At 45.2% G+C, this 23,604-nt stretch overlaps 2 protein-coding genes across 5 annotated transcripts in view; one reads left to right on the top strand and one right to left on the bottom strand.

Annotated features, from left to right (window-relative positions):
* LOC146569168 (uncharacterized) overlaps nucleotides 1–23,604 on the top strand; it is a 228,821-nt gene that overhangs the window by 189,419 nt on the left and 15,798 nt on the right. The window lies entirely within an intron of this gene.
* tcerg1l (transcription elongation regulator 1 like) overlaps nucleotides 1–23,604 on the bottom strand; it is a 91,901-nt gene that overhangs the window by 30,341 nt on the left and 37,956 nt on the right. For all 4 annotated transcript variants that reach the window (XM_085285517.1, XM_085285515.1, XM_085285516.1 and 1 more), the window contains one exon: nucleotides 130–272. In XM_085285517.1, the coding sequence (XP_085141643.1) occupies nucleotides 130–272 (143 nt within the window). The remainder of the gene's footprint in view (nucleotides 1–129; nucleotides 273–23,604) is intronic.

A 23,604-nucleotide genomic window follows, 5' to 3' on the forward strand; every position in this document is an offset into this window, starting at 1 on the left:
GTAACTTGGGGGTTGTAATTTAAGTTTATAATTCAGTTCAGGGTTTATCTATCTAGCTAGAAGCACATCTGCATCAAAAAGTGTTCATTGTGTTGATCACTTTGTAACATTGATGTGATAAATACTCACCTGAATGGGTGGTGTTGGTCTACTTTCACAGCTTATCATTGGCCGGAGCCATGTCACTCTTCGATGCTGATTGGGTAGAATGAGATGCCACGCCTCCTTGCGTCTCTGCTTGTGAAGGCCGGTCCATTCACAGTACATTACATCTACAACACAACACAGATCGTTTCAGTGAGTCCTTGATATTCAGCACTGTGGCACAGTGGATAGCACTGTTGCCTCACAGAAAGAAGGTCCTGAGTCAGTCCACCATCAGGTTGGGGTCTTTCTGGGTTGAGTTTGCATGTTCGCCCCATGTTTGTGTGGGTTCTCTCCGGGTACTCTGGGAGGGAGGATAGGTTAATTGGAAACTCTAAATTGCCCATAGGTGCAAATGGTTGTCTGTGTCTATGTGTTAGCCCTGCGACAGACTGGCGACCTGTCCAGGGTGTGCCCTGCCCCTCGCTCTAAGACAGCTGGGATAGATCCAGCCCCCCCACGCCCTGAAAAGGATAAACTGAAGAGAATAGATGGTTGATATCTGTCATGGTCTCCGCTCCTCGTCAGCTGACAGCCGTCAGGTGCTTTGTTTTTGTTTACCTTTCTCTCTCACCTGTGCTCTCCCTTTCTCTCTCGCCCTCTTCCATTCTCTCTTTCTCCTGCCGGGGCGGAGCTCAGTATGGGCTCCTGCCCCTGGCCTACGCACCTGGAGGTGATCAGCACATCTGTCGCTGATCATGAAAGATTGGAACCCTTCTTAAGAGGGCGAGTCTGCTCTACTCGTCGCTGGATCGTTGAGCCATCAGCGTCAGTCGTCCTGTATTTTGTAAAGTCAGTTTGTGAGCATGTCTAAACCAGGAGACTAATGTTTTTTTTCTGCCTGTGCATAGATTGCCTCTGGACTTATTCTTCCCCTGTGCCTGGCGACTGAACGGGAGCAAGAGAGATAGAGGAAAGGAGAGGAGATGTGCTAGGACTGAATGGAAACCTTCCCTTCCTGGACTCCTGCCTCTTTCACTCCTGGACCCTGGAACCCCGACCCCTTTTTTCCGTTGACACCATTATGTGTATATATGAATTCCACTGTAGGAAACACTGTAAATAAATGCACCTTTTGAAGACACTAGTGGTCTGCGCGTGAGTCCAATCTACGAAACTTGACAATATCCTTATTAAGGATGTAGATGACGGTTCTGCTGTTTTATGACTTCACAGCGATGCTTGTGAAGGTGGTTTAAACTGGTTCCAGGCTGGTTTAACTGAGGTTTCAGCTGAGGAGAATGTGAGGTGACTGAAATCTTTACATCATTTGATTATCTCTTATCTCTCCCGAGGCATTCACAGGACAGAGAGCTTATATAACTACCTAAACCCACTTTTTCGGTGCACTGGAGTAGTTTTTCCTCTGAGCTGCTAACCTTATTAGATGTTTTTTTATTTACTTGTACACACACACACACACACACACACATATACATATATATATATATATATATATATATATATATATATATATATATATATATATATAAAAAACAACCAGCACGCCCCTGCGGGCGGTTTATCCTTCAAGCTCGGGTCCTCTACCAGAGGCCTGGGAGCTTGAGGGTCCTGCGCAGTATCTTAGCTGTTCCCAGGACTGCGCTCTTCTGGACAGAGATCTCCGGTGTTGTTCCCGGGATCTGCTGGAGCCACTCGCCTAGCTTGGGAGTCACCGCACCTAGTGCTCCGATTACCACGGGGACCACCGTTACCTTCACCCTCCACATCCTCTCGAGCTCTTCTCTGAGCCCTTGGTATTTCTCCAGCTTCTCGTGTTCCTTCTTCCTGATATTGCTGTCATTCGGAACCGCTACATCGATCACTACGGCCGTCTTCTTCTGTTTGTCTACCACCACTATGTCCGGTTGGTTAGCCACCACCATTTTGTCCGTCTGTATCTGGAAGTCCCACAGGATCTTAGCTCGGTCATTCTCCACCACCCTTGGGGGCATCTCCCATTTTGACCTCGGGACTTCTAGGTTATACTCGGCACAGATGTTCCTGTACACTATGCCGGCCACTTGGTTATGGCGTTCCATGTATGCCTTGCCTGCTAGCATCTTGCACCCTGCTGTTATGTGCTGGATTGTCTCTGGGGCATCTTTACACAGCCTGCACCTGGGGTCTTGCCTGGTGTGATAGACCCCAGCCTCTATGGATCTTGTGCTCAGAGCTTGTTCTTGTGCTGCCATGATTAGTGCCTCTGTGCTGTCTTTCAGTCCAGCTTTGTCCAGCCACTGGTAGGATTTCTGGATATCAGCCACCTCCTCTATCTGCCGGTGGTACATACCGTGCAGGGGCCTGTCCTTCCATGCTGGTTCCTCGTCTCCCTCCTCTTTCTTGGGTTTCTGCTGCCTGAGGTATTCACTGAGCACTCGGTCAGTTGGGGCCATCTTCCCAATGTATTCTTGGATGTTCGTTGTCTCATCCTGGACTGTGGTGCTGACACTCACCAGTCCCCGGCCCCCTTCCTTCCGCTTAGCGTACAGCCTCAGGGTGCTGGACTTGGGGTGAAACCCTCCATGCATGGTAAGGAGCTTTCTTGTCTTTATGTCAGTGGCTTCTATCTCCTCCTTTGGCCAGCCTATTACCCCAGCAGGGTACCTGATCACGGGCAGGGCGTACGTGTTGATGGCCCGGATCTTGTTCTTACCATTCAGCTGACTCCTCAGGACTTGCCTGACCCTCTGCAGGTACTTGGTGGTTGCAGCTTTTCTAGCGGCCTCTTCATGGTTCCCATTCGCCTGTGGGATCCCCAAGTACTTGTAACTGTCCTCTATGTCTGCAATGTTGCCTTCTGGTAGTTCAATCCCCTCAGTTCTGACTACCTTCCCTCTCTTTGTTACCATCCGACTACACTTCTCCAGTCCGAACGACATTCCAATGTCATTGCTGTATAGCCTGGTAGTGTGGATCAGTGAATCGATGTCTCGTTCACTCTTGGCATACAGCTTGATGTCATCCATGTACAGGAGGTGGCTGACAACTGCTCCGTTCTGTAGTCGGTATCCGTAGCCAGTCTTGTTAATGATCTCACTGAGGGGGTTCAGGCCTATGCAGAACAGCAGTGGGGACAGAGCATCTCCTTGGTAGATCCCGCACTTGATGGTGACTTGTGCTATGGGCTTGGAGTTGGCCTCTAGTGTTGTACGCCACATCCCCATTGAGTTCCTGATGAAGGCTCTTAGGGTCCCATTGATCTTGTACAATTCTAGGCATTCCAGTATCCAGCTGTGGGGCACTGAGTCATAGGCCTTCTTGTAATCAATCCAGGCAGTGCACAGGTTGGTCAGTCTGGTCTTGCAGTCTCGGCTGACTGTTCTGTCTACCAGTAGCTGGTGTTTTGCGCCTCTGGTATTCTTGCCAATTCCTTTCTGTGTCCCGCTCATGTATTGACCCATGTGCCTGTTCATCTTAGCCGATATGATGCCTGACAGGAGCTTCCATGTAGTACTGAGGCAGGTTATTGGTCGGTAGTTGGAAGGGACCGGTCCCTTCTTGGGGTCCTTGGGGATCAGGACCGTCCGGCCTTCAGTTAGCCATTCCGGGTGTCTCTCGTTAACTAGCAGCTGGTTCATTTGTGCTGCCAGACGCTCGTGGAGTGCAGTCAGCTTCTTCAGCCAGTAGGCGTGAACCATGTCGGGCCCTGGTGCTGTCCAACTCTTCATACTGGAGACCCTTTCTTGGATATCTGCCACTGTGATGGTTACTGGACCCTGTTCAGGGAGGTCGCTGTGGTCAGCCCTCAGATCCTCTAGCCACTGAGCATTGCCGTTATGGGTTGCGTCCTTCTCCCATATGCTCTTCCAGTATTGCTCCATCTCCAGCCTTGGTGGTGCTGTTCTCTTATTGTTCCCTTGCCACTGAGAGTACACCTTTGCTGGTTCTGTGGAGAACAGCTGGTTTATTCTCCTGCCTTCTATCTCTCTGGTGTACCTCCTCAAGCGGCTGGCCAAGGCTGTGAGTCTTTGCTTGGCAGTTTCCAAGGCCTCAGGTATGGACAGCTTGCTGTATTTCTTAGGCACCTTATTTGTCGCACCTTTCTGCAACTCCGTTAGTTGGCTAACCTCCCTCCGTGCTACTTTGATCTTGCCCTCTAGCCTCCTTCTCCATGGAGGGTACTGCCCCTTGTGGCTGTTCAACTTGAAGCCAAGCATCTCACTGATCACTGTTGCCATATTGTAATCGTGGTTGTAGGTATTGCCCGTAGTGCTGCATTAACATCATCTAGCAGACCTTCTGAGGGAACTTCACGTAATCTTGGTAACCGGCTACACGGGATCCAGGTTTCAAGCTTGGCCATGATACATACATACATATACAGGGAGTGCAGAATTATTAGGCAAGTTGTATTTTTGAGGAATAATTTTATTATTGAACAACAACCATGTTCTCAATGAACCCAAAAAACTCATTAATATCAAAGCTGAATGTTTTTGGAAGTAGTTTTTAGTTTGTTGTTAGCTTTACGGGGCGATCGTGGCTCAAGAGTTGGGAGTTCGCCTTGTAATTGGAAGGTTGCCGGTTCGAGCCCCGGCTTGGACAGTCTCGGTCATTGTGTCCTTGGGCAAGACACTTCACCCATTGCCTACTGGTGGTGGTCAGAGGGCCCGGTGGCGCCAGTGTCCGGCAGCCTCGCCTCTGTCAGTGCGCCCCAGGGTGGCTGTGGCTACAATGTAGCTGCCATCACCAGTGTGTGAATGTGTGGATGACTGGATATGTAAAGCGCTTTGGGGTCCTTAGGGACTAGAAAAGCGCTATATAAATACAGGCCATTTACCATTTGGCTATTTTAGGGGGATATCTGTGTGTGCAGGTGATTATTACTGTGCATAATTATATGGGCGGTCAATCCTTCAAGCTCGGGTCCTCTACCAGAGGATGTCATAAACCGCCCGCAGGGGCGTGCTGGATGTTGTTGTTTTTACATATATATACAGATGACAGATAATGGCAGATAAATTAAGAGCTACAATTTGAGACTAAGCTCCCTCACCACAGAAAACAAAGGAACAAAACAGTGACGGTAATCACAAGCTTATGCATCACCTGCAGTCACATCAGGCATGTTATTACAAACGTGTCAATACTAGGGGAAGCTAGACCAGTAACAGTAAAATGAAAGTGATCGGTTCCCTGCCCCAGTACATGCTGGGAAGCCATGAGGCTCTCTGTAATGCTTGTACATGTACAATATTTTTAATGTATTTTTTAACAATATAAAACAAAAACAAGGAAAAGGCAACATGGTGATCCATAGACAGTGTACGGGCAGTTCAGAGGTGTGGACTAAAAACCTGTTCACCATATTCAGGAAATGTTTCATTAATCTGGTTTTACCAAATATAACAACTTTGATGCTTTATATCAACTATATTTATTAAGTAAAAACAAACAAACAGGTAAAGGCTTGTGTTCCAGCTTCTTTTATTCTTTCTAGCTTGCAGTAGGGCTACCCTCAGACCACAAATAGTTTAAACAGCTGGAAACTTTCATTGATCTGATCACTGAGTTAGAAAACAGCTTGTGAGACATTCCTCCCCCCGAGGTGAGCCTAATTTGGCCCGACGCCCAAAAACTGACTGTCACTGCGGTCTCTAACAAGACAATCTCAATCTGCACACCGAGCTGACTGGTCAGGAGGTGTTTAGTTTGTATGTTGAACAACAGAACATCTGGGTTCAGTTGGTGTTGGCTTAAGGATCAGCTGACCAGGTCAGTGTTGTTATGAGCTCTAACCAGCAGAGGGCATCTTTCAGAGAGGACAGGAAAGAAAAGCAGAACATCTTTGTGTTCGTTCTTCCTTCAGCAATGAATGATACATCATCTTCTCCTCCTTTCTGCTGCTCTTCTTCTCTGCTGACAAATTAAATCAGTGTCACATTTAAATGCAACACGCAGTGCAGGCAGAGTGTGTGTGTGTGGATCTGCAGCATCTGCATTTATGGCTGAAACACTTTAACCCTTTAGTACCCCTGTCCTGGAAAAGAAAGGCCACTGCATGCGTGTTTCTGGCTGATTATCAACTAAAGCTGTTACTGCTGCATTGTGCACACAGCCTATGTGGCTCAGAGGCTAGCTGCAGTCCTTTACCAAATCATTTCTTTTGGGGCAAACTAACTGCATCTCCAGGCTCTCGACATTTTCTGTTCTCCATGTTACTGACTGAATTGATACTTATCACGTTTCAGACAGTTTGATTTCTTCTGTTATATTGGAAATAGTGTGCTGCTATTATTAGTTAGGATTTAGTTGTGTTTCATTCTAGCTTTTGTTTCTTCTGTAACTCCTTAATAACAAGTCTTTTCTTGTCCTCAGTGTTTTACTTTCAGTTGTGCGTATGTCTGTGTGTTCCATATTGTCAAGCTGGTGTTGTCACGTCTCTCCGTGTTTCCTGCTTGGTTTTGAAGAGTCTAGTGTTTCCATGTTCAATGTGTTTTGTTTTACTTTCTCTGTGGCGTCGTGTTCATTTGTGTCAGCTGTGTCTCCCCGGGTGTTTCCACTACCCTCTTGTGTATTTAAGTCCTCGGGTTGTCTGTTTATTTCAAGTCAGGTCACAGAAACTTCCTCTCTTCATTCCTTCTTCTCTTCCTCCTCAGGTTCATGCGCATGTCAGATTTAGTTTTCTTCATGTCCACGTTTCACATGTTCCCGTTCACTGTCATGTTCTAATTATCATAGTCATTCCTAGTTTAGGTTTCAGTTTTAGTTCTCGCCCCCTGTTCGCCTCGCTTTGTTTTTGTCTTCATGTTTTTCAGCCAAATAAACGTCTCGCTTTTTATCAAGCTTAGTTTTCTCTTGTGTCTTGAGCAGAGATGGGCGTTACTGTAATCTGATTACTTTTTTCAAGTAACGAGTAAAGTAAGGGATTACTATTGCAAAAATGGTAATTAGATTACCGTTACTTTCCCGTAGGAACGCTGCGTTACTGCGTTACTAAAACCGTGATTTTTTTGCGAGAATGTCTCACGACAGTGACGTAAGCGAGTGCGCCGTTAGTGACAACAGCTGTGTGCAGATCAACAATGGATCATAATGTGGATCGCACAACACTGGTCACTATATTCTTCATTTCCAGTTAATACTTGTACAGCTGCTGTTATTGTGTGTGTGTATATATATTTATTTATTTATATTTCTTCATACATTCTTATATAGTTCTATATTGTGTATTTTGTTGTACAGTTATTTTATTTATTTATTTATTAACCTTTATTTAACCAGGAAAAGTCCCATTGAGATTAAAAACCTCTTTTGCAAGGGAGTCCTGGCCAAGAGGCGACAACACGTTGAAATTACAAAGTTACATACATATTATAAATAACAATTACATTTTAAAAACATTTTTCTCTGGCTCTCTCAATCTGGACTTAAAAGCATTTAATGAAATAAGATCTGCTATCTTCCAGTCTTTTTGCATCATGTTCCATGTGAAAGGGGCAGCATAAGTAAAAGCCCTCTTTCCCAGTTCAGTTCTGGCAAATGGAACATTGAGCAATAAAAGATCGCTTGAACGCAGGCTGTAAGAAACAGTACTTCTCCGTGTGAGCAGATCGCAAATGTAGGTGGGCATTTGTCCAAGCAGGGCCTTATAAATAAAGATGCACCAGTGAGCAAACCTCCTGGAGGACAACGAAGGCCATCCCACTCGAGCGTACAGATCACAACAATGGGTCAAAGCCCTACAGTTTGTAATAAACCGTAAGGAGGCATGATATACTGAGTCAATCTTATGAAGACACTGGGCGGAAGCATTCATGTACAGCAGATCACCATAATCTAAAACAGATAAAAATGTAGCATTTACAAGACGCTTTTTTGTCTCAAAAGAAAAGCAAAATTTGTTTCGAAAGAAAAATCCCAATTTTAGTTTGAGTTTTTTCACAAGATTGTCTATGTGAGGTTTAAAGGTCAGAGAATCATCAATTAAAAAGCCAAGATATTTATACGTATGCACCACTTCTATGAGGTTTCCCTCAAGAGTGGACACCAAGGGGACAGTTTGAGGAAATCTCTTCATGTTGAAAACAACATTAGCTTTGTCTTTTCAGCATTGAGAACCAATTTCAGCTCCAGAAGTGTGTGCTATTATTTTCAACTTTAATTTATATATTTTATCTTATTCTTTCCCAGTTAAATTTACCCTTCATTCTAATTTGCGTTGTACAGTTATTTCATTTTTTATATTCTTATATTTTATTCCTTCCTAGTTAAATTTACACTTTTTAGTTTTTCATATTTATTCCCTATCTTATTCATAGCCCTTTCCTTTTTTTTCTTTAGGTCACGAGCAGTTGTCTAAGCATTTCACTGCATATCGTACTGTGTATGACTGTGTACGTGACAAATAAAAATGTGAATTTGAAATTTGATTTGATATATCGATTGTGGGAGAGAGTATGAACGTGCAGCGTTTAAAGCGTGGAAGTACTGACCTTACTTTGAGTTTGATTCCATAAAAAGTGACAAAAACATTAGTGTCCGCTGTGCGTGGGAAGAAAACTTCTTTTTACCGCGAAAAAACCCCTAAACTTCCAACAAGCACCGAGTAGCTACGACGTAATGGGAAACTCACAGAGACACTCACGGATTCTTCCACTGACCGCGGCACACCTGCACCAGGGTAAACCTCCGCCTGCTATACAGGTGAAAATAGAGTAACAGGACCGCTGAGTCTTTGACTTTATTTATTTTCTGCTGTGTTTTACTTGCATCTATTTGAAAGACTGAGTGTAAACACAAAAAATATTTTATTTTATGAGCTGGAATGTGCAGAAAATAGGTTTAAATGTTAAACTAATTTCTTCCAGTCAGAGAATGTTGCAGATAATTAAATTTTTGCTTGATGCATAAAGTTAAAAGATTAAAACTAATAAAACAAGTTTTAAAAAGAGACTTTTCCATTTGATTACATTTTGTATGATGGATTATGCAGAAAAAGTAGAATTGGGATGAAAGATCTATCACTTTATCACCTACTCAGGTTGTAAATCGTGTTTTTAAAAAGTAACTAAGTAATTAATTACTTTTGAAAATGAGTAATCAGTAAAGTAACGGGATTACTTTTTGGGGGAAGTAATTAGTTCTGATTACTTTTTTCAAGTAACTTGACCAACACTGGTCTTGAGACCCTTCATCAAACACACCGGCTGCGCAGCCATGACAAGTCAGCCTCTGAATGTTTGTAGGGTTGTTTTTGCCGCAGTCACTAATTTCTGAGGGCGGTTAAATTTTAGATTGATTAAAACAGAGTCACAGAGTTTGGTGATGTTCAGGAGAGTGAGCGATGTTCTTTAAAAACCTGCCGTATTAAAAACACAGCAGGCTTTCAGAGAAACCGCAGCTTTGCATGAGCACCCACACACTGATAACAGGTGACTGACAGGTATGTTGTTACTGTGACCAGCAATATTTTCCCTGAGTTGACTGAAGTGCATCATGGGAAAAAGAAAAAACCCCATCTTTCATCATCTCCCCATTTTTGCTGGTTTGCTCGCCCGTTTTCAGTCAGTGCATAAAAGGACGATTCATCTGCATCTGAATGGAGATTAACTCTGTGTGTGTGCGCGCGTGCGTGTGAAGCAGCTTTGTCTAAAACCACATTGATGTTCACACACTCAGCAGTAGGTAGCTTGGTTCTGTTTGAAGTGTCTAGGGCTAATTTTCTGACTTCCTCTCTTCATTCTTTCTTCTCCTCCTCTTCCTCCTCTTCTAATCCCATTTATTTCTTTATTTTCCAACCTCCTTTATTATCCTCCATCCACGCTCTCCCAGTTTTCAATTAAAGTTAAATTTGGGATAAATGTGTCAGAATGACCAAGTGCAGACCAGAACAAGTCCAGGGTTCCCACTCAAACAGAGCTATCTCGCTCACAGGACTTTGACCAGGTGTGGCATCTGAAAGTTGACTGAAAGCAGGACAGATTAATTTGACTTTGAATGGGTGCAAGGATTTGTGGCTGTAGCTTGTGGCAGGCGGAGGACATCAGAGGTGAAGGGAGCTGTCATGATGAAAGAAGATGTGAGTCAAGCTTACCTTATTTTCTGCACTATAGGGCGCACTTAAAATCCTTTAATTTTCTCAAAAATCATCGGTGCGCCTTATGCATGAGTTCTGGTTGTGCTTACTGACCTTGAAACGGTTTTATCTGCTAGACGGCGCTCAAAAATCTGTCAAATCATGTTTTAGTACAACTTTGGTAGCTACGAAGCCGCACCGCTGTTGGATTGCCTGAGCATTACGGCTACAGTAGTCAGAAGTCTCACAGAGTAATCTGGGTCCTAAACTCCGTCAGCTTCAGGTCCCAAAGTCACACGAACACTGCGGCATCACTGAGAGTTAAAAACGGTCTAAATTCTTTCATCTTTAATAAAATGATCAGCGTTGCTGCTTTACCAGGTGTAACAATGAAGTTTAACATCCAGGCATCCATGAAAACAGGATTTATGAAGTTTAACTGAGTTAGAAGTTAGCAGGAAGTTAGCTCGCTAGCTTCCACCTAAACATGATATAGCATGTTCTGACTGAGAGATTTCTGAGGTAGTTTAAAAAAATCTCAGTTGGGGAGTATAAAGTTTCTCAAGGCTCTGGATTAGTGGGTCTGTCCTGGCTGGTACAACTCTGCAAAATGCTTTAAGTGGAGGAGGGTGGATCTGCACAGGCAGACTTGAGTGGCGGTTCCTGCTTGTTGACATATGGACTCTGTGGCTCACAGTGCCCTGCGGGGGATTCTCAGAGAGTGTGGGGTATCTCTCCCCTGTCATGGGCCATTCAACCCCACACCACCACGATGGTGAGAGCTTGGATTGCCAGTAGGTCAGTTATTACTGGTATTACTCTGTCAGGGCTGGACTTTGTCACAGATTATGTTCATAAATTGTATATGCAAAATTTCTAGGTGAAGTGGTGGGCGTCTCCTGTTGGCATCAAATGATGATGGTTTAGTGCGGGCTTCAAGTGTATTGGGCTCTTCACCCTCAGACATGAAAGATTGACAGGTGGATTGGTGAAGTGCCGGCAGTGCTGCGGATGCTGTAATGTGATGAGAAGACAGGGGAGCGTGAAGGCAAAGCTGCTAAATTTAACAGTTGATTCTCAGCAATGACCGCGAGCTCAGGGAGTGACCAAAAGAATGAGCAGCAGAAATGAATAATGGCGTCTGGGCTAAGCCTTAGAGATCGAGTAAGGAGTCCAGTCATTCAGGAGGAGCGCGCAGGAAGTCGCTACACCACATCGAAAAGAGCCGGTTAAGGTGGTCCAGTATGTGACTTGGAGGTTTCCAAGTCATCTCCTTGGTCAGGGTTTTCATTCACACAGAAACTGAAGGGACAACAGTCTGTGACATGTGACACCCATGAAGACGGACATCTTCAAGGTGTGAATGAGACCACCTCCACCTGGAAGGTACAATCGAAGCAAGAGGAGAGGCCAGGAGCTGCGATCACAGTGCTTTGTTAACTAATGACAACCATTACACACACACAAACATTTCCCCTGACAACAACAATGACAGTAGAACAGAACAAGAGGAGGAGGGGCCACAGTGAGAGAGACCAATGAGCAGGACGAGCATGAAGAGGCGAGTAGCTTCTTAATACTGTGAGGGTGAGAGGTGAAAGGTTTGTCATAAATCAGCTTTTTTCTCCCCAAACTGCACCTCCTTAATTATTAATAAAGTCAAACACACTGAACTCTGTGCATGTGTGTGTGCTGCATGTCTAATCAGTGATATCCACTCTGGTCTTGTTGTAATGAGCAAACCTGCTGTGAAATTATTCACTAAATTGGGTGTTTCTTTGTGTGTGTGTGTGTGTGTGTGTGTGTGTGTGTGTGTTTGGGGGGGAGGGGGGTAAGCTATAAATGCAGATGGTGATTGCTAATTTTATTCTGAAAAACAGAAAGTCGGTCAGGATTATTTATGACATCCTGAAGTGAAGTATGAGAGGAAATAAAACTATGAGGAGGAGGAGGACAGGAGAGAGGAAGGGTGGGGAGCAGAGAGGAGGAGAGGAGGAGAGGAGCAGGGCAGAGCGATGCTCGTGGTTCATCCTTATGGTGTCATTCAAGCACAGTCATGGAGTCGGAGGGATTAACGTTCTGAGGAGCAAGAAGGTTAAAGTGTCACATGATGACAGCGGTCACCTGACTGAATACTCAGACTACACATGATGGATCAGTAACCCAAAATCATGATCAGAGCCAGCAGCCCTGAGCTCAATTTTGATGTTTATTTCAACTAGAACTAAACAGGAAGTCGATGAATTTGTGTTAAAAAATTTAAAAGTGCAGCAGTTTCACCTTTTCTTTCATGTTTTATTCACACGCGTCTTTCATTTATTAATCAGCTGGAAGAGATGAAGAGACGGGAAACAACCAAACAACAGCACTCAGTCTGTTTTACATGCCCGTCTGTGTGACACGTTTGTAACACATCTGTACATCATGGACAGGACACCCACTGCCTCATGATGGTGTATGCTATCCCTAAGCATGTAATATTCTGATGGCGTGTCGCCCTGTAAAGGTGTGCCTGTCCTGATTGTGGGTCCTGTCCCGATGGTGTATGCTGTCCAGATGGCATGACTTGTGATCCAGTCAAAGAGCAGGTGAAGGTCACATGTTCACCACGAGCCTCTTGACTGGGACCGAGGTCTCCAGTGGGCCCAGGCAGTCCTAAAGTCACATCTCGATCTATCCTACGCAGACTTCAGAAAGGTTCAGAAATGTTTACGACAAGGCAACCAACTCAGACGCAGCGGCCCAGAAATGATTTTCTCAAGGCCAAGGTGAGTGGAGCGTTGTGGATGATTCCGTGGATGTTTAGATTTTTGCTGTGGAAGCAGGAATGGAGGAGCGAGCGCCATGAGGAGCATATTTGGACATCTGATGAAATGAAATCTGCAAAAGAATTTCCTGTGTCTCTTGATACCTTAATCACTGTCATGGATCGCTGTGTGGCAGGCAGGAGGAGGACCCAAAATGCAACACTCACAGACACGGGGATGAACTCAAAAATTACAGCTTTAATGCTGGAGAGGCAGAACGTAGGAAATACGAAACTAAACTGGGAAAACTAAATACAAAGCTCGCCAAGAAACACAGGGAGGAACACACACAACATGAGGGAGAACGCGACGCCGAACAGAGGGAGACGCAGACAGAAATACACAGAGGGTTAACGAGGAAAGTGGGAACACACGGGGAACACAGCTGACACAGATAACCATAACGAGACAGGGCGGGGTGAACATAACACTGACGGGAGACAGGCAGAGTCAAACAGGAAGTACAGAGGTTCAAACAGGAGGAGAGAGAGCACGGGGAAAAACACAGACATAACGGGCTGAGGAAGACATGGAATAAAACACGAGGGCTCACAGTTACACAGGGGCACACAGGAGGTAACCAAATAAGGAACATCTTAACAGAAGAACCTAGGAACCAAGGCATGACTAGGGGATGAAATACAAAACATACAAAAACCGAGAATACCGGGCCCACATGGCCCGGGTCCATGACAATCACCTTGTGTATTCAGATCATATAAGTGAATTCCACCCAAAGAAAAACTACAAATCCAGTGGTCCCTGTGCTGCACTGCTTCCGGCTCTGAAGGAGCTTCCCCTGAAGAGCCTTGGACCCCGAACTTTGACTCTGACAACGGAGAGCAACCGATCCAGCTCTGCTGTGTCTGCCCATGACACAACTGAGCAAGTGAGTGCCTCTGTTGCTGCAAAAAAGGAGATCTGATTGACACACGTCTTCATCGGCCAAGAGACAGGGCCTGGCAGTAATAGTAGGAATACTGATGGGCAAAATTGAAAAGTTCTGCAAAGTTCTGCTTCCAGTCTCATTTACACATTAAACTATGCATTTTTGAAGTACCTAACACTCTTCCATAGCTTCAAGCTAGGGATAAGTACATCACCAATTCACTGGTAGGTGGCATTATCCATCTATTATCCTCTCCTCTTGGAGAGAATCTAAATGGTTGTCCAAAATCTCCTTGAAAATAAACTTTTTGTTAAGGTTGAGAAATGTGAATTCCACACCCATAGTATTTCCTTCCTAGGTCATATGGTTGAGAAAGGACACAGCAGGGCATATCCAGCAAAGATCCAGGCAGTTTTGAACTGGCCCACACCTACTTCTCAAAGCACCTTTCAGTGTTTCCTGGGGTTGCCAAATTTTACCGCCGGTTCATGCAAAATTTCGGTAAAATTGCTTTACTTCTCATTACTCTGATTTCTCCCAAAGTGCAGTTCGTGTGGAACAGTGCTGCCAATAATGCCTTCACCATTATTAAGGACCAGTTTGCCACTGTATCGGTATTCATTCAGCCTGACACTACTCAACAGTTTGTGTTGTGCACGTTTCAGATACCGGAGTCTGGGCCATTCTCTCAAAATCCAAGGAAGGTAATTCCCACCCTTGTGCTTTTTTCTCTTGTCGTCTCTCTCCAGCAGAACGCAATTATGATGTCGGTAATCGGAACTATTGCAAAAAGGCACTGGAGGAATAGGCAAATTAGATGGAGGGGGCTGAGCACCTGTTTATCTTATGGGACGATCGTGGCTCAAGAGTTGGGAGTTTGCCTTGTAATCGGAAGGTTGCTGATTCGAGCCCCGGCTTGGACAGACTCGGTCGTTGTATCCTTGGGGGGGTCAGAGGGCCCGGTGGCACCAGTGTCCGGCAGCCTCGCCTCTGTCAGTGCGCCCCAGGGCAGCTGTGGCTACAATGTAGCTGCCATCACCAGTGTGTGAATGTGTGGATGACTGGATGTGTAAAACACTTCCGGGACCTTAGGGACTAGTAAAGCGCTATATAAATACAGGCCATTTACCATATGGGCAGATCACAAGAACCTTGCATACGTCAAAGCAACCAAGTGAGTGAAAATCAGGTGGGTCCTTTCTTTTTTGCTTGCTTTAACTTTGTGATCACCTAGAGCCCCAGCTTTAACAACATCAAACCTGATGCCTTGTCATGACAATTCTACACTGCTGACTCCTCCTCAGAAGAATCCACCGCCTGCCTCCTACCCGTATAGTTGGTTTACTTACCTGGGAGATTGAGCCCCTGGTCTGGAACCGGTTCTAACCACGTGTTTTGGCTTTATGGTATCCCGGTGGATATTGTTTCCGGTCAGGGTCCTAAATTAACTTCCCACTAAGTTCTGCTGTTCTGATGTGCAGTATCATCTAACTCATCCACTTGGAGCACTCAACTGGTCTGTGTCAAAAAGAGCAAAACAAGTTCCTCACAGACCAACACCACAACGAAGAACCTCACTATCGTCCAGGATAAGTCTCACGAACTCTCTCCAAACTTTATTGGACTCCATTTACTCCAACTCAGTTTCTGTTCACCTAAAACTTCAGTGCAATATGCACTTTCATAACATCTATCATGTCTCCCAGTTAAAATCCTCTATCTGCAGCCTGCTGGCCAACCTCCCCCCACTAGACTTGTAGTCAAGACCGCCTAAACCAAGATCAAGACAAGACCAAGACAGACCGAGTTAAGACCAAGACAAAGTCGAGACGAAACCAAGACCGAGACAAAAAAGCCTTTAAACTGCAGCCAGATGCTGCTTCGTTTACGGGTGTCAGGCATATTTATGTGTTTTTGCGATGCACTCGCACAGCCCTCCTCACCGCTGTCTACTGTCTCACTCACTTACTGAGAGGGGCTCTTCAACATCTGGTGGACTGGGAGGTGTATGGCCCTGAAGAACGTTCCTAGGTTCGGCAGTCCTGAACAAAACCATGCTCGGTGACCTCTCCTTTGTTTTCCCTCTCTTTCTCTCTGTGTGTGAGTGTTTTGACTACTGCAGGATCCTCTTGGAATCTTGACCCAGTACTGGACCCACCTGAATCAATCGAGCACCAGCTGGCAATCAGCTGTCTGCTATTTAAGCTTAACTTCAGTCTTCACCCGAGTGTTGTGGCCCAGTGGAGTTGTGAGAGTTTTTGGTGATTGATGATGTTATGAGATCCTGTTCGGGAGACTCAGAGGATTGGATTCCCTGAAGCTTCATTCCATTGGATGTTTGCACATATTGAACTTTTGAACTGAGCACTTGAAAAATAATTTGTATATAGCACTATCTGCACCAACACTGTAAATAAACTCATTGAACTTTAATTCCTGAGTCCTGTGCTTGAGTTCAGCCAGACAGCTCGGTGCAAAATGATCAATAATCGTTCATGGTGAATTGAAATCAGTTTGATTTAAATAAAAAGTGTTTTAGTTTATTCACAGAAACTCAGTGTTTAATTTCTGGATACAAATGTTTAAATAACCCTAACACACACACACACACACACACACACACACACACACACACATATATACAGAGACAAATATAAATAAAATATACAAAGGGGATAAATAGAATAAATAGGAATAAAAAATAAAAATACAAGTGAATTGCACATTTCAAGTATTGAGTCTATTGCATTGTTGACTATTTACAAAAAGTATTGCACAAGGTATTGTACAGTGAGGTGAAGAGGCACTACAGCTTAGTTGTTCCCCCCTCCTTTGTCCTCCTGTTTCCCCTCCCTCTCCCCTCCAGAGAGGAGTTAAACAGTCTGATGGCGTGTGGGACAAAGGAGTTTTTAAGTCTGTTAGTTCTTGTCTTGGGGAGAAGCAACCTGTCGTGCGGCTGCACGACTCCTAACAGGAACTCAAAAAAGAGAGCATATAACCCCTGTGCTGGCCTCTCTGCACTGGCTGCCTGTGTCTTTTAGAGTTCATTTTAAAATTCTTATGTTTGTTTTTAAATGCCTACACAGTCTTGCCCCGCCTTACCTCTCTGAGCTTCTTCATCCCCACATACCCTGTCGGTCTCTCAGGTCAGCTGACCAGCTGCTCCTGGAGGTACCGAGATCCAGGAGGAAGCTCAGAGGGGACAGGGCCTTCTCTATTGTGGCTCCAAAATTATGGAATAATTTGCCCATGCATGTTAGAGAGGCCCCTTCACTGTCCACTTTTAAATCACGTCTTAAAACCCACTTTTATTCCTTGGCTTTTAACCTCAGTGAGACTTAGTTTCTTTTTTAATGCAGTAGTTATTTAATTAATGATTTCACTCTTCTTTTATTTGTTTTTTATTTATATCTCATGTAATTTTATTTTACAGTTCCAATGTACAGCACTTTGTGTCAGCTGTGGTTGTTTTAAAGTGCTTTATAAATAAAGTTGATGATGATGATGATGATGTCACTGAACAGACTCTTCTGGTTGTTAATGGCCGTGTGCAGAGGATGCCCAGCATTGTTCATAATGTCCATCAGTTTCTTTAATGTCCTTTTCTCTGCCACTGTCACCAGAGTGTCCAGCTTCATGCCGACCACAGAGCTAGCCCTCCTGATCAGTTTCTCCAGCCTGGATGAGTCCTTCTTTGCTGTGCTGCTCCCCCAGCACACCACAGCATAGAAAAGTACTCCAGCAACCACCGACTGGTAAAACATCCTCAGGAGCTTCCTGCAGATGTTAAAAGACCTCAGCCTCCTGAGGAAGTACAGTCGGCTTTGGGCTTTTTTATACAGGTGCTCTGTGTTGCATGACCAGTCCAGTTTATTGTCCACCCACAGCCCGAGGTACTTGTACTTGTTGACCACCTCCACCCCCTCTATCTGAACCGGCAGTGGACCTTCTCTGGACCTCCCGAAGTCCACAACCAGTTCCTTAGTCTTTGAGGTGTTGAGTTGCAGGTGGTTTGTGTGACTCCATGCGACAAAGTTCCTCACCAGACTTCTGTACTCCTCTTCTTGATCATCCCAGATACACCCCATGATGGCCGTGTCATCTGCAAACTTCTGAATATGGCATAATTCAGAGTTGTAGCAGAAGTCAGAGGTGTACAGGGTGAAGAGAAGAGGGGACAGCACAGTTCCCTGTGGTGCTCCTGTGCTGCTGACCACAGTGTCAGACGTGATGTCCTTCAGCCTGACGTACTGTGGTCTGTCGGTGAGGTAGTCGGAGATCCAAGCCACCAGGCAGGGGTCCACCTCCATCCTGTTCAGTTTTTCCTGAAGCATACAGGGCCGGATGGTATTAAAGGCACTGGAAAAGTCAAGAAACAGGATCCTGACCGTGCCTTTTCCCCCATCCAGGTGTGAGTGGGCTCTGTGAAGGAGGTACAGGATGGCATCCTCCACTCCGACACCCGCCTTGTATGCAAACTGTAGTGGGTCCTGGGCATGTTGTACCTGTGGTCGGAGGAGGTTGAGGAAGAGCCGCTCTAGAGTCTTCATAAGATGTGACGTCAGTGCCACCGGTCGGAAGTCATTCAGCTCATTGGGCCGGTTCCTTTTGGGGACCGGGACGATGCAGGATGTCTTCCATAGGGCGGGCACTCTCCCCAGTCGCAGACTGAGGTTGAAGACTCGTTGTAGCGGTTCCCCAAGTTCAGCAGCACACGCCTTTAGCATCCTAGGACACACCTTGTCTGGGCCTGCTGCCTTTCTGGGGCGAAGCTTCCTCAGTTGCCTCCTGACCTGATCCACTGTGACACTGGGAGATGTTTGGGAGGAGGGGAGGGGGGGAGATGTCTTGCTGCTGAGAGAGGGATTGGAGGAGGGGGGTGTCATGGTGTCAGGAAGGGGGGGAAGCGAGGGAGGCAGGAGAGTGGGGAGAGGACTCTGTAGTGAAGGTGAGGGTGGGGGGGTTGTGGGCTGGTCAAACCTGTTGAAGAAGTTGTTGAGTTCGTTTGCCTTCTCCACAGTCCCCCCCACTGTGCTTTTCTTGGTGTTGTGGCCTGTGATGGTTTTCACACCATTCCAGACCTCCCTCATATTGTTCCTCTCCAACTTCTGCTCCACCTTCCTCCTGTAGGTGTCCTTTGCTTCCCTCAGGCAGCGTTTCACCTCCCGCTGTGCTGCTTTCATCTCCTCCTTCACTTTGCTCCTGAAAGCCTTCTTCTTCATGTTGAGGACAGCTTTGACTTCCTGTGTTACCCACGGTTTGTTATTAGGATAACACCGTACCGTCTTAGCAGGGGCGACCGTGTCCACACAAAAGTTGAGGTAGTCTGTAAGACAGTGTGTCGCCCCCTCTATGTCCTCACCATGTGGGCTCAGGAGCACATCCCAGTCTGTGGTGTCATAAGATAAGATAAGATAAGATAACCTTTATTAGTCCCACACGTGGGAAATTTGTTTTGTCACAGCAGGAAGTGGACAGTGCAAAAGTTATGAGGCAAAAATTAGAATACAATAAGAATAAATACAGTACACAACTGTACAGAATAGAATAAAATACTATATACAGTAGAATAAAATAAAATAAATATACAATAAGATAAAAATAGAATACAAATACAAATACTATATACAACTGAGTAAAAATACAACGATGACAGAAAGGATTATTGCACTTAGTATTATTGCATATGTATGGATGTGTGTGCTTGATCAGTTAAAGTCTTTATTATGGAGTCTGACAGCAGTGGGGAGGAAAGACCTGCGAAATCTCTCCGTCCCACACCGTGGGTGCCGCAGTCTCCCACTGAAGGAGCTGCTCAGTGCTGTCACAGTCTGCTGCATGGGGTGGGAGACGTTGTCCATCAGGGATGACAGCTTAGCCGCCGTTCTCCTGTCACTCACCACCTCCACTGGGTCCAGAGGGCATCCTAGAACAGAGCTGACCCTTCGGATCACCCTGTCCAGTCTCTTCCTGTCCCCAGCAGAGATGCTGCCGCCCCAGCAGACCACACCATAAAAGATAGCAGAAGCCACAACAGAGTCATAGAATTTCTTCAGGAGTGGGCCCTCCACTCCAAACGACCTGAGTCTCCGCAGCAGGTACAGCCTGCTCTGCCCTTTCCTGTAGAGGGCGTCTGAGTTATGAGTCCAGTCCAGTCTATTGTTCAGATGAACACCAAGGTACCTGTAGCTGTCCACAGCCTCAATGTCCATACCTTGGATGTTCAGTGGTTGCAGTGGAGAATGCTTGTGCCTGCGGAAGTCTACCACCAGCTCCTTGGTTTTACTGGCGTTGATCTGGAGGTAGTTCAGCTGGCACCAGTCCACAAAGTCTTGGGTCAGACCTCTGTACTCCTTGTCGTCCCCATCAGTGATGAGGCCGACTATTGCAGAGTCATCAGAGAACTTCTGCAGGAAGCACTGGGTGGAATTGTGGGAGAAGTCTGCAGTGTAGATGGTGAAGAGGAACGGAGCCAGAACCGTTCCCTGTGGGGCCCCCGTACTGCAGACGACCCTGTCCGACACACAGCCCTGAGTCCTCACATACTGTGGTCGGTCGGTGAGGTAGTCCAGGATCCAGGTAGTGAGGTGATGGTCCACTCCAGAGTTCACCAGCTTGTCCTTTAGAACCGAGGGAAGAATAGTGTTGAAGGCACTGGAGAAATCAAAGAACATGATTCTCACAGTGCTTCCAGCGGTCTCCAGGTGAGCGAGGGAACGATGTAGGAGGTGAATGACGGCATCATCCGCTCCAATGCCAGGCTGGTAGGCAAACTGAAGTGGGTCCAGTGATGAGCTTATTAGGCGCCGAAGCTGAGCCAGGACCAACCGCTCCAGGGTCTTAACAGTCCCTCAGAGCATCCTCCTTTTCTGGGGTCCATCTCCGGATGGAGCGCGTTGTGACAGGCTGCCTTTGGACGAGGGGTGTGTATTGTGGCTGTAGGTAAACCAGGTTGTGGTCTGACTTCCCTAGTGGGGGGAGGGGGGTGGCTCTGTATGCATCTCTCACATTAGCATACAGTAGGTCAATTGTCCTGTTGCTCCTTGTGGGACAATTCACAAACTGGTGAAAAGCAGCCAGAGTAGAGTCCAGTGTGGCATGGTTAAAGTCTCCAGATATAATAATGAAAGCCTCGGGGTTTTGTGTCTGAAGTCTTGCTGTGACTGTGTGTATTTTCTCACAGGCAGCTGTTGCGTCGGCCCTCGGAGGGATGTAAACACACACACAGATCACATGACTGAACTCCCGAGGTAGATAATATGGCCGCAAGCTAACAGCTAGCAGCTCCAGGTCCGGACGGCATACCGAAACTTTAACGGAGACGTGTCCAGGGTTACAGTATCTGTTGTTAACGTAGACAATGAGTCCCCCACCTCTGCTTTTTCCGCTGGCCTGCGTGTCCCTATCGGCTCTCACGGATGTGAAACCACATAGGTCTACGTTAGCCTGCGGCGTTAGCTCGGTTAGCCACGTCTCCGTGAAGATAAACAAGCTGCACTCACGGTATAGTCTGTGGTTGTTCAGAGCGCACAGTTCATCAATCTTATTCTGTAACGAGTTCACGTTGCCCATGATCACTGTCGGGATTGATGGTTTGAATCGCCTCCGGTGATCCGCTCTCCTCGCTCCAGCTTTGCAGCCTCTGTAGCTCCTCTTTAGCTCGGCCGGGATGTTGTGTCGCATGCCGGTCTGTCCCTTTGTTCTTAGTGCCAGCAGCTCCGCTCTCGAATAGATGAAGGAGCTGGTTCCAGAAGTTTTGAAAAGTGCATTATCCATCTTGTATCGCTATATCTAAGAGGTATAAGTAGAGGAAGGTGAAAAAAAAACTTTGAAAAGCCTAGTCTAAAAAAGTTAAAGTTAAGAAAAAAGGTGCGGTGTTGCAGAGCTACTTGGAAAGGCTGCCGTCACTCCAGCGCCATCTTGTAGGTGTGTGTGTGTGTGTGTGTGTGTGTGTGTGTGTGTGTGTGTGTGTGTGTGTGTGTGTGTGTGTTCAGGAAAGCTCTGTTCTCAGTTTATAGAGTCACTTTATCAAACTGCTTCTGAACACAGCAGAGATCAGCAGGTTTACTGACAAACATTGTGTGTGCGTGTGTTTACTGATGATTTCAGTTCTTCTCTTTCCCCACTGTAAATGATCAGCGAGTGGGTGGGGTGGTTTCACATGCAAAAACAGTTTTACCTCTGAAACACTGATCACCAGTACATCTGATGAGCCGTGACATCAAAGCTGCTCATACAGTTCTCTACCAACAGACTTTTCCTGAAGAAGATTAATATTCTCGGTCAGGTGTAATCTTTTTTGCTGTACTTTGTTAGACTTAAAGCTTCAAACGTCTCCTAATTATGTTTTCTGTATTGATATATATTTATGATCCAGGAGCAAGTTTATGCTTAAACTGCCTTTTAGTTGGGGCACATGATCAATAGAGTGTCAACGAACCTCTTAAGGAGCAAATCCTAGTATGGAGTTAATACCTTGGACTCTCTACCATTTGTCTCCTTAGAATTTATAATAGACCCAGAAATATATTCAAAACAGTGCTATATCATAAACTATGATATAAATAGGGAGGTCATCCTTTAGGGAGGTCCCCCTAAAGGATGTGTTAAAAAATGACACAAAAAATGTGTTGTTACACTATTAACACATTTTGTGTGAATTTTAACATAACATGTGTAAGAAAATGTGTAAACTTTGGAAAAATGTGTAAAAGGCTTAACACACTTGATGTGTTGCACAGTTTAACACATTTTGTGTGTTATTTTCAGAATCTAACAACAGGACCTAAAATTAGCAGCTCAGTAATTTGAGGTTAGCCCTGTCTTTAGTGAAATAAATTGTACATTAACAATGTATTATAACTATATTAACTGAATAAATAAAATGTTTAGTTATTGTTTGTTTTCCTTAATCCTTTCCTCATTACGTTCAACAAACAAAACAACATCAAGGTGTGTATGGTGTACTAAAATTCTGAAGGAAGATTCAATATGTATGGCATACCAATTACTGGCCGTGGCTATACTATAACCACAAATATCCACACAGAACAGGCTTAATTTTGACCGTAACATGTGAACTAGGGCAATACAGTTGAAGTAAAATTAGAAAATTAAATGAGTAAGAATACACATGCTGAAAATTGAAACAAATTCTGCCCAGCAACATGACATACCAGCGGCGGGAAGGGGGCGCTATCTTTTCGCGCCACTGAGACAAAGGAGGCAAAGATGGACGTTACGTCGCCTAGTATGTTGTCAGACCTCACAGTAAGTATCATTTACCAGTTTATCTTAATGTACTGAAAATGTGTCGGGTTTCTGGAAGAATGTGAAACTTTGAATTTATATAAAATATAGGAGTTATGTCGGAGTTTTGAGTTTAAGCTAATTACTGCTTAACTATACCTAGCTAACGTAACAGTCTTGCTAACATATTCTACTCTTAATTTTAGTATTAGACCTTGGCTTTAGTGCCATACTTCATTAGAGTTAATGTGTTTTTGGTAGTACTTTTATGTATTACTTTATTCATGTATTTATCTATTTACTTTATTTATGTATTAGAGTATTCAGAAATTGCTCTTAGAACCAGAGTTTTAGCTGAGCCAGCAGCTCCGACAGGCATTCTGGTGTCTATGAGCAACGCCAGAGTCAGTAACTAACCGCAGCAGTGTTGTGTAAAATGACAATATTGTCGCTGGCTCTGAATCAAGGGCGTAGATTCACCCAGTAGTGCAGAA

The sequence above is a fragment of the Mchenga conophoros genome, linkage group LG8 (assembly GCF_057382185.1).
Source record: "Mchenga conophoros isolate Kocher_MC1m ecotype Shallow Benthic linkage group LG8, M_conophoros_male_GT1.1, whole genome shotgun sequence".
Lineage (NCBI taxonomy): Eukaryota > Metazoa > Chordata > Actinopteri > Cichliformes > Cichlidae > Mchenga > Mchenga conophoros.